This window comes from Capricornis sumatraensis, chromosome X, assembly GCF_032405125.1.
Source record: "Capricornis sumatraensis isolate serow.1 chromosome X, serow.2, whole genome shotgun sequence".
Classification (NCBI taxonomy): domain Eukaryota; kingdom Metazoa; phylum Chordata; class Mammalia; order Artiodactyla; family Bovidae; genus Capricornis; species Capricornis sumatraensis.
This window is the reverse complement of record NC_091092.1, coordinates 147,668,984-147,684,653: the sequence shown is the minus strand read 5'-3', so window position 1 is coordinate 147,684,653 and position 15,670 is coordinate 147,668,984. Positions and strand designations below refer to the sequence as shown.

Below are 15,670 nucleotides of genomic sequence, written 5' to 3'. Positions count from 1 at the left end.
AGATTTTACCAGCCATTGTGCATATTAATACCTGACTTCCACACGCAGTTTCCTTACCCTGGTGGACAGAGCCTCCTCACAAGGGCCAGGTCACCGGGTCATGGGGAGACGGGATCTAAGTGGAGACGACAGGCCCTGAGGGAAGGCCCCAGGTGAGTGTGCGTATACAGGAGTCAGACAGGACACTCCAGAGTCAGACAGGATTAGCGAGTCCAGAAAAGGGCATTTCAGGAAGGACAGACTACATGTGACCTTACCTGAGAAAGAGCCATGCCTCACTCCTTCTCTTTCCTCTTCCTTAACTTCAGAGCTTCCTCAGGCAACATAAGTCTTCAGAGGTCTATCGTGAAAGTCGAAAACATGCTGTTTGATGCTTAGAGTCAACACACCCCCTTGCTGAGCCCCAACCCCACACACAGGGAAGCCCTCACCATGAGGAACAGACAGGCCCCTGTGGCCACTGTCTCAGGAGGGACTCAGGACAGTCCACTTCCGCAGAGAGACCAACACGGGACGTTCCCACACGTTCCCTCGGATCACACTCCCCTTCTGGTGAGGCCTCATGTCCCCAGCAGCAGGGGCCACCTCAGCTGACCAGGCAGTCTCCTGCAGGTCACACAGCAGGCCCTGATCCATCCCCACTCAGAACACAGCATGCCCTTCTCAGCCCAGATCTCAGCCCTCAGGACTGGGAGGACTCAGAGTCCTGATGCTCAGTGAGGGATCCAGACTGGAATCAACTGGGGCATCTTAAACATTCTCGAGCTGTGGACCAACACAAACTACCTGAAGGGGAAATCTCTGGTCAGACGGTACAAAACATGGGTATGCAAAATGCCTCCTGAATGAAACGTGAAGCCTGGACTGGGCACCATTCAGAGAAGAGCACCCCCCAACTCTCTCTTTCTTTCCCAGCCTTATTAAGGTATAACTAACAAAAATGGTATAAACGTACTGTGTAGAAAGTGATCATGTGATAGATTCATACACTGAATAATTATTATAGTTGAGTAAGTTACACTTCCACCTATGAGTACACTGCATTATTTCTCTCTGGGCGAATTTCAAGTATACAGAAACACTACTGGCAGCGTGCAGTACCTCAGCACCCCAGAACTTACTTATTTTACAATGGAAAATCTCTACTCTTTACCTACCAGTGCCCCATTTCCCCCTCCACCCAGCTCCTGGTAACAGCCTTATAACTCGATGGCTCTATGAGTTTGACTAGTTTCCACAACAGTGTCTGTCCTCCTTCTTTGTGAGGCTTATTTAACTTGGCATGATGTTCTCTAGGTTCATTCATTTTGGCATAAATGCAAGATTCTTGATTTTTATATTTATATAGAGAGACATAATTCATGAATATACAGTATATAATAAATATTTCTATACCACACTTTGTTACCAATTCTTTCGTCCAGAGACATCTGGGCTGTGTCTATGCCTCGGCTACTGCAAAGCCAGTCACACTCATGGGACTCCGGACGTATCTCTGAAAAACGGATTGCTCTCCCTTTGGATATCTGTCAGAAATGGGTTTGACAGACTAGAACTGTTCTACGTTAATTTGCTAAGGAACTTCCATTTTATTTTCCCACACAGCAGAACCATTAACATTCCCACCAACAGTGCAGTTAAGATTCCGTGTTTTCTGTACCGTGCCTCTGTGTGTGCTTATTTTGGGAGGGACAGGAGTAGGTAACACAGAACCCAGCCTGGCAGCAAGAGAGTTGCAGCTGCATCTTCTAGAGGACGAGCCTCCAGGCTGCAGATCACTGTGGCATCGCAGCCCTCTGATTTTTCGGAGCCATCTTCCCCTACGTCACAGGACTTTATGACTCTTCTCAGGTTGGGGCCAGAGATCCCTACCGAGCAGGACCACCTTATAACAAGCATTCTGCAATCTTAACCTTAGTACTCCCTAATTTCCCAGCGGGCTTCAAACAAACTTACAAACTTTCATGGTGTCGAACAGAGTGTCCACAGAGCCCATAATGAGCCCTGAACCCTCTTATACAAACACAAAGCATTCCAAGATGCGATAACTCATGCATGAGGCAAAATACAAAAGAGGACACCCAAGGGTCCGCTAGACACAAGACATCATATTTTCATTTACAGGGAGTGACCCAGGTCAGACACCGAAATCTCCAAAGACTATGAAAAAGAGGGATAATTCCAATGATGCACATGGCCCAGTGAGACCTCAGCATCTTCCAAGGAAACACTGCAGATTCTCTTGTATCTTCCCAAAGGCACATGAACCTTTCTGCACCGGCAACCCTAAGTACACAATGATACCAAAGTTGATGCAAAAAATGACCTGAGATTTTCCCTGTTACTCTACGGTGCCTGCCTGCTAAAAGAGCCAACAAAAGCCAGGGAGTGCCAGGAGCCACCACGGGAGGTCCCACGCATGACAAAGGTCATGCAGAGAAGACCTGACAGGCAAAGGCAGATCAGGACTCGAGGGGCTCCCTGGACCCGCTTGAGCATCTCCCCCCAAAACCAGAATCTGTCTGTCTTACTGTTTTGTGCCTTTCACCAACTCTCCTGACATTAACAGGGGGCTATCCCCGACCACCTTTCTCTGGAGAAAATCAACTTAGGGCTCTAGCTAATAAGTCTCCTGGACATGAGAGGAATATATCAAATCAAACCCCTTCTGTTAACATTCTAGCTTGCCTGGCAGGTTTATCCAGACTCTTGCAGCTACACATATGATTGTTCACAGCCTCCCAACTGTGAGAGGCATGGGAAGCCTAAAACAGAGAGCCTTTCAAAGAGTTAAAAACTATTAGAGTAGTGCTGGTGTAGGATTTCATTATTGGGCTAATGCTTATTGCTAAGTTCTCATATCTCTTATCCACTGTGCACCTGGGAGTGCATTAGTTAACATAGTTGGAATGTAAGAAAAACAAGTGCAGCCTTGAATTTAACCACATCAGACCTTTGAGCTAATTGGTTCTTTCTTGTAACTCACTGCACCTTTGCTCTGTGAGAAATGTAACTCTGTTTAACATTTTCTGAGGCTGACATAGATTAGAAATATATAAAAAAAAAAACACTTTGAGGGAAAATAAGTTTTCTGGTTGAGCAGCCTTTATCAAAAGAGGGTCATAAAATGTCCACAGGCCTCCAAGGCCAGAAGATAATGTACACAACATTGTTTATGAGAAAGGTTTACAGAAAAAATCCTGGTTTCGATAAGGACAAAACTGCTGGAATGTTTGGGCTGACTCTGTATGAGCTTACATCTTTCGTTTCCCTCTATGTACAAGACAGGGTATAAAAGTCCCTTTTAAAAACAAAGTTACAGGGCGTCACTCACCAAAGAAGCTTGGTCTCCCCGTGTTTTTCTTTTTTTTCTCTTTCTTTCTTTCTTTCTTTCTCTCTCTTACTCTCTTTTTCAGGCTGATCCCCAGCAAGGGAGTGGAGCGGATGCTGGGGGCACCTGCTAGAACCAGCCCCTCAAGCCCAAGGCTCCCATCCTCCTGCACCCACAGGTCCCTGTGGGCTCAGCCCAGGCCAGAGTTCTAACAGTGGAAAAGACTTCTCTTGGCTGAATTCCACATGCTTCATTGCTGCTTACATGTGGTTACGAGGTGTCAAATCAAACCTGTGCAGGCAAATGTCAGCCTCAGCACTGCTGTCCCGGGCAACACGAGCTCGGGCAGCAGAACCTCAAACCACTCCATGCGGGCTCTCCAACAAACCCGCTTCCAGGTGCTCCAGCCTGAACGGAGACATTCTCTTCCAACAGACCCACACACCCCTTGTCCCTGCAACTACACTTGGGATGGGCACATGCTCCACTCACTGGGCTCACCTTGATGCCCCCAAGTACTGCCACAAGCCTCCTGCAGACCCCACCAGGCTCCCTCCGCTTTCCCCATTTGTCTACCTCTCCTGCCTCATGACTGGACTAAGCAAGACTAAAGCGCACAGGGGTTTCCTGGCAAAGGGGATCACAAGAGGAGTGCCCACGAGCTACCGCCCAAAGGACACTGCACATGCAGAATGAAAATCAAGAGACTGGCCTCCTGCGAAAGTCTGCCACCACCTGGGGACATTACGGAGTCCACGCACAAAGGTGTTGGAGATGAGGAAGTCTCAAAGCAAGGGTCTCCAGGTCCCACCATCTCCTGCTTTCTCCACCCACACCTACTTGGAAGCTATTCTAGCTCTTGGGGTTGGGGGGGGCGGGCAGTGTCTCCTTCCTGCTCCATTAGGTTTTGGATTTCTGCTCATCCTCAGTGCACTGAAATCACAACGCTGACACTGAGCACATGAACTCCTAGATGGCAAAGCTGCTGTCCACGATGGCGACTGGTCCCTGGATGGGCAGAGCTTAGATCTGGGGGCTGCAGAGGACTAAACGAGGGGACACCTTAGCCCACTGCTTGAGGACACCAGTTCTGTAGGGCTTTTCAGGACTTTCTGTATTTCTTGCCTCATCTTTTGAGTAATTAAGTAGTCACATGGGGTAAAGATCAATTACAGCTGAAATGTCCAGAACATGGGAAACATCTTCATCACCTGCCCTGTTCTCTTGGTCTTCCCTGAGGATTATTCAGCCCAACCCATAGTCCTGTCATCTAAAGACATTTTCAGTATCAGGTACTGCACCCACGCTGGGAAGAAGAGGAATACTATGAGCCCTAAAGAGAGGGGAACCAGGAAGGACTCAAAATAACCCATGAACAAGGGCACTAATTTCTGCTGATGGCAACTGATACACAGGCAATAAACCTGGGTAACAGGAGAGAGACTATTAGGAGGGGGTGGGGAGACCTCTCTGAGCCTAGACTTGAAGGGTGACAAACGGCCTGAGGCATGGTGACCTGATGGTGAGAAAAGGAACTACAATGTCAGACAGAAATGGTTTTGGTATTTGGAAACAGAGACAAGGTAAATGAGACCAGGACAGGCTGAACCATGAGCAAAGGGTCAGCTCCCAGGATGAGGCTGGACACACTGACAGGGCCCTGAGCTTGACAGAGGGCTGTGGAGCCGCAGCGAGGAGTCAAACTTTTGTCCTAAGAACAAAGGAAAGCCAGTGCAAGTCTGAACGTCAGGACGCACAAAAAAAATCTCCCTTCAGATTTAGCCTCATTCACTGAAGTCATCTGATTCTGAGCCTGTGATCCTGCCTCCATCCTACAGTTTTCCTTTTCGTTTTTCATTCAGGGAGGACTGGGATCTATTTAAAATTCTAATTATCGCCAGACACTCCCTCCAAACCAGAACTGCCACACACAGACACACAGCCAATCTGGCTAATCATTTCAGGGGTCAGTGTTGCTCACGCTCAGAGTTTCCGGTCTAGTCTCTCATCTCCATGTTACAAGTGGACTCCCTCAGGCCCAGACAGAAGCCGTTTATGAGAAGGTGTGAGCTGAGTGAAAAGAACCAGGTATAACTAAATAACGAAGTGAGAGGCTGAAGGGCAAGGGGGCCAAGTTTGTCCTTAATGCCCATCCCATTTAACACCAGGAACATCTGTCATGTATCTGAGCAAAAGAAACTTTTCTTTCAAGATTGGGTCAAACTGATACCAAGCAGGTAATTCTTTATTATAAGATTGCAGTAAAATATTTTAAAAATACAGAATTGCAAATATATATCCACTGGTACAAAAAACATTGTAAGGGGTCAGCTTAGAAACAGGATCTGAGCAATCTTTTTTTATCATGAATAGAGAGGCTCTGTTGGAAGGTTGCAGGTCAATCCAGCCCATCTTCACTCATTTTCGCAGAAAAGTCAAAAAGGGACCTGAGGGGAACATCTTCCTATCACCTCACAGCTCATTTTTCACTGATCATAGAAAATGGAGAAAACAGACCATTTGACTAACCAGTTAAACTAGGTGTGTTTTTTTTTCTTTTTTTGAAAGGAAAGAATCAAGCATTTTATTTTGTTGGTTTTATCATGTTAAATGTTCTTTTATTTTCCCATTTCTCAAAGAAATGCCTTTAATTTCACAAGATCTAATCTCATACCTCCGTTATTCTCTGGTAAAGAGAATTTGTGTGTGCACATGTAAACACATACACACAACTCATGTCTTTGGTAAAACCACAGTTGAAAATATGTCTATTTTATTACACGATGTCCCATACATAAAACCCTCCAAAATGTATGTCTCTTTGAATTCAGAGAAAGGGAGGGGACGTGATCTTTGCTTATTAACTTGTATTTTTTCCATTTCATTTTAAATTTTTAATTATTTTAATTGGAGGATAATTACTTTATAATATTGTGATGGTTTTTGTCATACATCAACATGAATTGGACATGTGTCCCCCTCATCCTGAACCCCCTTCCACCTCCCTCCTCACCCGATCTCTCCGGATTGCCCAGAGCACTGGCTTTGGGTGCCCTGCTTCGGGCATCGAACTTGCACTGATCATTCTATTTTACACATGGCAATATACATGTTTCAATGCTATTCTCTCAAATCATCCCACCCTCGCCTTCTCCCACTGAGTCCAAAAGTCTGTTCTTTACATCTGTGTCTCCCTTTCTTGCCCTGCATGTAGGATCATTGGTACCATCTTTCTAAATTCCATATGTATGCATTAATATACAGTATTTGTCTTTCTCTTTCTGACTTATTTCACTCTGTATAACAGGCTCTAGGTTCATCTACCTCATTAGAATTGATAAACGAGGTGACATTTTTGCTATGTATGGCACAAAATACTCTAAGATGATTTACTACTTACCAAAGAAAATTTCAAATGTACGAGATGAAGGGAAGAAAGCACTCAGGCAAGGAATTAATCTGAAAAAAATTTGAAAAAAAAATTGTGAATTATTTTTAATCTAAAAATCTGGTGTCAAAGTTTAAAAAACACTGAGAATAATCATATTTAGAAAAGGATGATAAGAGTAGAATACTAGAAACTAAAAAAGCTTATTTCTGAAGTTAAAAATGATTACAAAAACTGAACGAATTAAGACCTACTCCAAGCCACAAAAAGCACCATACATAAAGAAAGGAGAAAATGTGAATCCATTAAAAAAAAAAAAAAAAAGCATTCCTTTAAAAATGCTACCCAGTAGTGATACAGGGGATAAGAATCTGCCTGACAACACAGGGGACGTGGGTTTTATGCCTGGTTCAGGAAGATCCCACAAGTACAAACAACAAAGTCTGTGCACAACTACTGAGCCTGTGCTTTAGAACCTGGGAGCCACAACTCCTGAGCCCACGGCACAGCACAGCCCAAAAAATTCATTAAAAAAAAAAAAAAAAACCTACCACAGAGTGACAGCCAGTCATTTCTTGACCCAGGTCTCTTCTTCCCTGACCTCTGTCTCATGATAGGACAAGGGAAGGGGGTCACTCACAACTCAGTGAAATCAAGCCACTGCCCCAGGCTCAACAGGGTTTGCAAATGAAAGTCATCTTCTGCCACAAATAATAAAAAAGACACAAGCCTTATAGACAGGAGTTTTGAAATTCTCAGCCTCCTCTGTATAACTAAAAAAATCATCTGTATTCAAACAACTGGCCACACCTGGATGGAGCTTACCCCTCTGTTCACCTAGCTCCCTATTTCATCTGGGTCTGGTGTCTCTTTCTCTCCCCCTCTGCTCTCCTGCTGCTCCCGTCCTATTTCCTCCCTCACACGTGTCCTGTCCCAGGCTAATGCAATTCATCCCCCCTCGAAACGCTCTCTCTCCAACCTTCCTGAGTCTCTCAGAAATCCATACCTAGGTCTGCCTCTTTCTTCCCCCATTTCGGCTCCCTCTCTGCGCTCCAGATTACTCCTCTTCTCTCGCTGTGACTTTTCCTTCCTCCGCACTCTCTGGCAGGCCATGTGGCTATGCTTCCTTCCAGCCCTTTCTTCCTCTGCTCCCTACCCTTTGGCCTCTCTCTCTGCCAGCGCCATGATAAAACCGGCCACCTCAGATTGAGACTTGAACCGTTGTAGAGGAAAATCCCATGGACGGAGGAGCTTGGTAGGCTGCAGTCCATGGGGTCGCTAAGAGTTGGACACAACTGAGTGACTTCACTTTCACTTTTCACTTTCATGCATTGGAGATGGAAATGGCAACCCACTCCAGTGTTCTTGCCTCGAGAATCCCAGGGACGGGGGAGCCTGCTGGGCTGCAGTCCATGGGGTCGCTAAGAGTTGGACACAACTGAGTGACTTCACTTTCACTTTTCACTTTCATGCACTGGAGAAGGAAATGGCAACCCACTGCAGTGTTCTTGCCTGGAGAATCCCAGGGACGGGGGAGCCTGGTGGGCTGCCGTCTATGGGGTCACACAGAGTCGGACACGACTGAAGCGACTTAGCAGCAAAAGCAGCAAGTCTATGGGGTCGCACAGAGTCGAACACGACTGAAGCGACTTAGCAGCAGCAGCAGCAGCAGCAGCGGCGGCGGCGGGACTCCATCCGGGTGAAAACACAACTCGGGACTGTAACCCAAGAGGCCTGGAGTCAAACCCGGCCAAAACCCAGTTAGGGACTCTCCACCTCAGGTCCCTCATCGCCCTTCGCCTCCGCGCTCCCATCACTGAGACAGGGCAGTTTTCCCTATGCTGTGTTCCAGTCCCTGGAGATCTGGCTTTCTAACTGATTAATACTTCTCTATTTCACTCGCTTGGCTATTTGCAAGGCTTAACCTCTTTGACTTGACTATCCCTTCTGCAAATCCGTCAGCCATTCTCAGGGTTCCCATTGGTTCTCCCTGATGTTTTTCTCCTCAGTTTGAGTTATTTCTCTCAGTCCTTCTGACTCTGCTTCTCCTGATCCTCCTGCCTCCTGAAGTTACTGAGTGGGCGACAGAACGAGACGCCCCCGGGCCGGAAGAGCACCTTTCCCCACCGAGTTGAACTGGGCATGGAACAGCACCGGCTGTCGCACGGCGGGCCCAGGTCACCTACCCTACGCGGGGTGAGGGGACGGGCTGCCAGGAAAGGGGGCTGCTGCTGCGGGGCACAAGGAGCGGCCTCAGGAGACGCGAGGGCGGAGCGGCTGGGAGGCCGGGGGCTCAGGAGCGGGGCGGCCTCTCCGGAACCCCGGGATCGGGGAGAGGGCGCGGCCTATCTGGGCTCTGCCTGCAGCGGCCGAGAAGGCGACGCGGCGGGGCGCGACTCCAACTCGCGAGAGAGGACTTTACTTGGCGAGGCCAGAGGTAAAGAAAGGGTTGTAAGCAGGAAAATGTCGCCAGAGGCGCTGTCTACGCGCACCGAGGGCCGAAACCGCCTCAGCAACACTTGAAACCCAAACGAAAAGACAACTGGGCCGCCACGGCAGCGGCAGCGACTCTTGGGGGCCGAGCACCGGGTGCCAGGGTGTTCAGGCCGCTGGCAATCCCCGCCCCGTGAGGACGGGTGAGCGGGGCGGAGGTGGGGACTGGAGGGGCGGCGCGCTCTGCAGACTTACTCTAGAGGGACGCCCAGGCGCCGCCGGCGGACCTCGGCTCCGCGCTCTCCGACTTCCGGCTCTGCGTGAAGGGGCTTTTGGTGTTAGAGCCGCGGCTTCCGGCCAGGGGCGGGGCGAGCACCCGCTGTGCGCAGGGCTCGTGGGAGGGGCGGGGCGCGGAGGGGGCGGGGCCTGTTACCTTGACAGCACCAAGTTACCTTCTGTAACACTGCTCAGGTAAAAGCTTCAAGTTACGTCGGAAGCCAGGATATTTCCTCTTAAGACTAAAAGGGCTTATTCTCAATAAAAAAGCTGTTTTTCACAGCCTGTTGTGCTCAGCTCCTGGTAGTGACCATAAGCAAGTCAGGGATCTGGGAACTTGGGTAGTTTTAACAAGAATGGGACTAGTCTCCATATTACAAATTCAAAACTCTGCCTGGGTAGAGACGGGCTATTCCCTACTGACACCCCATCAAACAGCAAACTCAGCATAGTGCTGAGTTCAACAAACTCAGGGTCACTACCTGGGTGTCTGAGATGGAGGACTTAAGGGATGTGACCATTTGGGTCACTAACCACAGCCTTAAAAAGAGCAACACACTTTAAATGATTATAAACTGCGTTATTGTTTCTTTCATCCAACGTGTTTTAATTATTTCCCTTTCTAAACCCACTCTTTAAACACTGACATAAAGGGGGTTGTATAAGCAACTCTTGCAATGACAAATATCATTGTGTGCGTTTAAGCTACAGAGAAAAATTAACTGATACGTATACTGTGAAACGATTATCATAAGTTTACCTAGCATGCATAATTTCATATAGATAATCTAAAAAGAAAAAGCAAAATGGAAGGAAAAAATTTTTTTTCTTTTGATGAGAAATCTATTATTCTTTTAAATACTCTATTATGTACTTTGGAGGAAGCGCTTAGTTGCTCAGCTGTGTTGGATTCTTTGCGACCCCGTGGACCATAGCCTGCCAGGCTCCTCTGTCCGTGGGACTCTCCAGGCAAGAATACTTGAGTGGGTTGCCATGCCCTCCTCCAGGGGATCTTCCCAACCCAGGGATGGAACCCATGTCTTGTTCATTGCAGGCGAATTCTTTCCTGTCTGAGCCACCAGGGAAGCCCGACTGTTAAGTATCTTTCCCCAAAACTTGTTTAGGAAATTACACTAAATGATATCCATAATGTAATTTCAAGTTGATTATATGTTCAGTGTGAACATAATTAGAATTTTTCACTTTCTATTTGCAAGTTCTAATATATTTTAGGTCTTTATTTTCTAAAGCTAGGACAAATCTCAACAGCATATTAAAAAGGAGAGACATTACTTTGCCCACAAAGGTCTGTGTACTAAAGTTATGGTTTTTCCAGTAGTCATGTGTGGATATGAGAGCTGGACCATAAAGAAGGCTGAGTGGTAAAGAATTGATGCTTTTGAACCATGGTGTTGGAGAAGACTCTTGAGAGTCCCTTGGACTGCAAAGAGATCCAACCAGTCCATTCTAAAGGAGGCCAGTCCTGGGTGTTCATTGGAAGGACTGATGCTGAAGCTGAAGCTCCAATACTTTGGTCACCTGATGTGAAGAGCCGACTCTTAGAAAAGACCCTGATGCTGGGAAAGATTGAAAGCGGGAGAAGAAGGGGATGACAGAGAATGAGATGGTTAAATGGCATCATCAACTCAATGGACATGAGTTAGAGCAAGCTCTGCGAGATGGTGAAGGACAGGGCAGCCTGCCAGCCCATGGGGTTGCCAAGTGCTGGACACGACTGTGCAACTGAACAACAATAACGTTCTCTCAAATGTGGGTAACAAAGTCTGAAACTACAGTCTTCTGAAGATTTGGGATTTACGGATGAACTGCATACCCCCATCAAATCATGGGATCTAATCAACATTTTCAAAATATTCAAAAATGGCAGATTAAACGTTACTTTCAAAAACACATGTCAAAATATATCAGTCTTAGCAAATATCTTCTTAGATGCGCTTCTAGTAGCCAACTCCCACACTTAGGTTTGTTTCAGAGCAGGCTGTTTGATTCAAAATCTCATAGGCATTCATTATTCACTTCAGTTCAGTCGCTCAGTGGTGTCGAACTCTTTGCCACCCCATGAATCGCAAAATGCCAGGCCTCCCTGTCCATCACCAACTCTCAGAGCTTGCTCAAATTCATATGCATCGAGTAGGTGATGCCATCCAACCATCTCATCCTCTGTCATCCCCATCTGCTCCTGCCCTCAGTCCCTCCCAGCATCAGAGTCTTTTCCAGTGAGTCAACTCTTCGCATGAGGTGGCCAAAGGATTGGAGTTTCAGCTTGAGCATCAGTCTTTCCAATGAACACCCAGGACCGATCTCCTTTAGAACGGACTGGTTGCATCTCCTTGCAGTCCAAAGGACTCTCAAAGTCATCTCCAATACCACAGTTCAAAAGCATCAATTCTTTGGCACTCAGCTTTCTTCACAGTAAAACTCTCACATCCATATGTGACCACTGGAAAAACCATAACACTGACTAGATGGACATTTGTTGGCAAAGTAATGTCACTGCTTTTTAGTATGCTGTCTAAATTGGTCATAATTTTCCTTCCAAGGAGTAAGCGTCTTTTAATTTCAGGGCTGCACTCACCATCTGCAGTGATTCTGGAGCCCCAAAAAAGTCTGCCACTGTTTCCCCATCTATTTGCCATGAAGTGATGGGACCGGATGCCATGATCTTCATTTTCTGAATGTTGAGCTTTAAGCCAACTTTTTCACTCTCCTCTTTCACTTTCATCAAGAGGCTTTGTAGTTCCTCTTCACTTTCTGCCATAAGGGTGGTGTCATCTGCATATCTGAGGTTATTGATATTTCTCCTGGCAATCTTGATTCCAGCTTGTGCGTCTTCCAGCCCAGCGTTTCTCAGGATGTACTCTGCATATAAGTTAAATAAGCAGGGTGACAATATACAGCCTTGACTTACTCCTTTTCCTATTTGGAATCAGTCTGTTCTTCCACATCTGATGCTTCCTGACCTGCATACAGGTTTCTCAAGAGGCCGGTCAGGTGGACAGGTATTCCCATCTCTTTCAGAATTTTGCAGTTTATTGTGATCCACACAGTCAAAGGCTTTGGCATAGTCAATAAAGCAGAAGTAGATGTTTTTCGGGAACTCTTTGCCTTTTTTGATGATCCAGCGGATGTTGGCGATTGGATCTTTGGCTCCTCTGCCTTTTCTAAAACCAGCTTGAACATCTGGAAGTTAACGGTTCATGTATTGCTGAAGCCTGGCTTGGAGAATTTTGAGCATCACTTTACTAGCCTGTGAGATGAGTGCAACTGTGCGATAGTTTGAGCATTCTTTGGCAGTGCCTTTCTTTGGGATTGGAATGAAAACTGACCTTTTCCAGTCCTGTGGCCACTGCTGAGTTTTCCAAAGTTGCCGGCATAGCATGATTAGAAGCTCCCATCACTATGACTTGGCACATGGGATCCGTATCCAGTGCATCCTGAAGACGCATAAACTGAGCTTTCATCACGGCTAGGCTTCATGGTTAGAAACTGAACATTCTCATGATCAGATGGCTCAAGTCCTAATGCCTGAACTCAACATAAAGGCTTTCCCACACTCATTCCATTTGGGAAGTGTTGCCCCAATATGTTCCGAGCTTGTGATCTTTGGGTAAAAGCCTTGCCACACACTTTACATCTGTGTATTTTCTCTTCAAGATAAATATTCTGCCATCAAGTGATAAGTGAACAATAACATGAAGCTTCGCCATATTCAGTTCAGGTCAGTTCAGTCACTCAGTCATGTCCGACTCTTTGCAACCCTGTGAATCACAGCACACCAGGCCTCTCTGTCCATCACCAACCCCCAGGGTTCACTCAGACTCATGTCCACCGAGTCAGTGATGCCATCCAGCCATCTCATCCTCTGTTGTCCCCTCTTCCTCCTGCCCTCAGTCCCTCCCATCATCAGAGTCTTTTCCAATGAGTCAATGCTGGGGTCCAGCCTCAGCAGAGTCCAGGGATACCCTCAGGATGGACGACGTTGGCGAATGAATGAATGAATGACACGGGGTTACCAAGCTTCAGTGAGCGAGGCCCGTCACTTTATTTTCAGAGTGGGCTTTTATACCCTGAGCTGTACATTGAGCAAAGTGAAAAACGCAGAGTCAACTCAACATTCCATCAGTATTAACTTTTATCGACACCAGGTTCTTTCCTGCAAGTCTTATTTTTTGTACATTATCTTCTGGCTCAGAGGCCTGTTAACATTTTATGACCCCTTTTTGATAAAGGTTGGTCAGCTAAAACACTTATTTTCCCTTGAAATGTTTTTTTCTTAAATTCCTTAGCCTGTGTCACCCTTAAAGTACAGAGTTACATTTTTATGGAGCAAAGATTCAACAGGTTACAGCAAAGAAAGAACTTACTAACTCAAAGTCTAATGTTGCTAATGCTAAAGCCGCTGCTTGTTTTTTCTACATCCTGACTATATGCACTCCCAGGAACACAATGGATAAGGGATGTGAGAGCTCGGCAGCAAGCATTGGCTCAACAATGTTGCAAGAGTCTGGATAAACCTGCCAAGTAAGCTAGAATGCTAACAAGGGGTTTGAAACACTCCTTTCATACCCAGGAGATTTATCACCTAGACCCTTAAGTTAACTCTTTCAAAAGAAAGGGGGTCGGGGACAGGCCCCTGTTAATGTCAGAAGAATGGAGAAAGGCATAAAATAGGAAGACAGATTCTGGTTTTGGTGGAGATGCTCGAGAAGGTCCAGGGGGTCCATCATGTCCTGAAGCCTTGCTTATCAGGTCTCTTCTGCATGACCTTGTCATGGGTGGGATCTCCCATGCTGGCTCCCGGCAAGTCAACTCTTCGCATGAAGTGGCCAAAGTACTGGAGTTTCAGCCTTAGCATCATTCCTTCAAAAGAAATCCCAGGGCTGATCTCCTTCTGAATGGACTGGTTGGATCTCCTTGCAGTCCAAGGGACTCTCAAGAGTCTTCTCCAACACCACAGTTCAAAACCATCAATTCTTCGGTGCTCAGCCTTCTTCACAGTCCAACTCTCACATCCATACATGACCACTGGAAAAAACATAATATTGACTAGACGGACATTTGTTGGCAAAGTAGTCTCTGCCTTTTAATATGCTATCTAGGTTGGTCATAACTTTCCTTCCAAGGAGTAAGCGTCTTTTAATTTCATGGCTGCAGTCACCATCTGCAGTGATTTTGGAGCCCCCCAAAATAAAGTCTGACACTGTTCCCGCTGTTTCCCCATCTATTTCCCATGAAGTGATGGGACCAGATGCCATGATCTTCGTTTTCTGAATGTTGAGCTTTAAGCCAACTTTTTCACTCCCCTCTTTCACTTTCATCAAGAGGCTTTTTAGTTCCTCTTCACTTTCTGCCATAAGGGTGGTGTCATCTGCATATCTGAGGTTATTGATATTTCTCCCGGCAATCTTGATTCCAGCTTGTGTGTCTTCAAGCCCAGCATTTCTCATGATGTACTGTGCATATAAGTTAAATAAGCAGGGTGAAAATATACAGCCTTGACATACTCCTTTTCCTATTTGGAACCAGTCTGTTCCATATCCAGTTCTTACTGTTGCTTCCTGACCTGCATAGAGGTTTCTCAAGAGGCAGGTCAGGTGGTCTGGTATTCCCATCTCTTTCAGAATTTTCCACAGTTTATTGTGATCCACACAGTCAAAGGCTTTGGCATAGTCAATAAAGCAGAAACAGATGGTTTTCGGGAACTCTCTTGCTTTTCCCACGATCCAGCGGATGTTGGCAAATTGATCTCTGGTTCCTCTGCCTTTTCTAAAACCAGCCTGAACATCAGGGAGTTCACGGTTCATGTATTGCTGAAGCCTGGCTTGGAGAATTTTGAGCATTACTTTACTAGCCTGTGAGATGAGTGCAATTGTGTGGTAGTTTGAGTATCTTTTGGCCTTGCATTTCTTTGGGATTGAAATGAATATGGACCTTTTCCAGTCCTGTGGCCACTGCTTAGTTTTCCAAATTTGCTGGCATATTGAGTGCAGCATTTTCACAGCATCATCTTTCAGGATTTGAAGTAGCTCAGCTGGAATGCCATCACCTCCACTAGCTTTGTTCATAGTGATGCCTACTAAGGCCCACTTGACTTCACATTCCAGGATGTCTGGCTCTAGGTGAGTGATCACACCATCATGATTATCTTGGTCGTGAGATCTTTTTTGTACAGTTCTTATGTGTATTCTTGCCACCTCTTCTTAATACCTTCTGCTTCTGTT

General features: G+C 46.3%; 1 protein-coding gene across 1 annotated transcript in view; it reads right to left on the bottom strand.

The window, feature by feature from the left end:
- Nucleotides 1-9,464, bottom strand: part of LOC138070665 (zinc finger protein 677-like) — a 34,272-nt gene extending 24,808 nt beyond the window's left edge. The window contains exons 1-3 of the mRNA XM_068961896.1: nucleotides 9,408-9,464; nucleotides 6,732-6,790; nucleotides 258-340 (exon numbers count right to left, since the gene is read on the bottom strand). Of these exons, the coding sequence (XP_068817997.1) occupies nucleotides 258-272 (15 nt within the window). The 5' untranslated portion in view covers nucleotides 273-340; nucleotides 6,732-6,790; nucleotides 9,408-9,464. The remainder of the gene's footprint in view (nucleotides 1-257; nucleotides 341-6,731; nucleotides 6,791-9,407) is intronic.
- Between the last annotated feature and the right edge of the window lie 6,206 nt (nucleotides 9,465-15,670).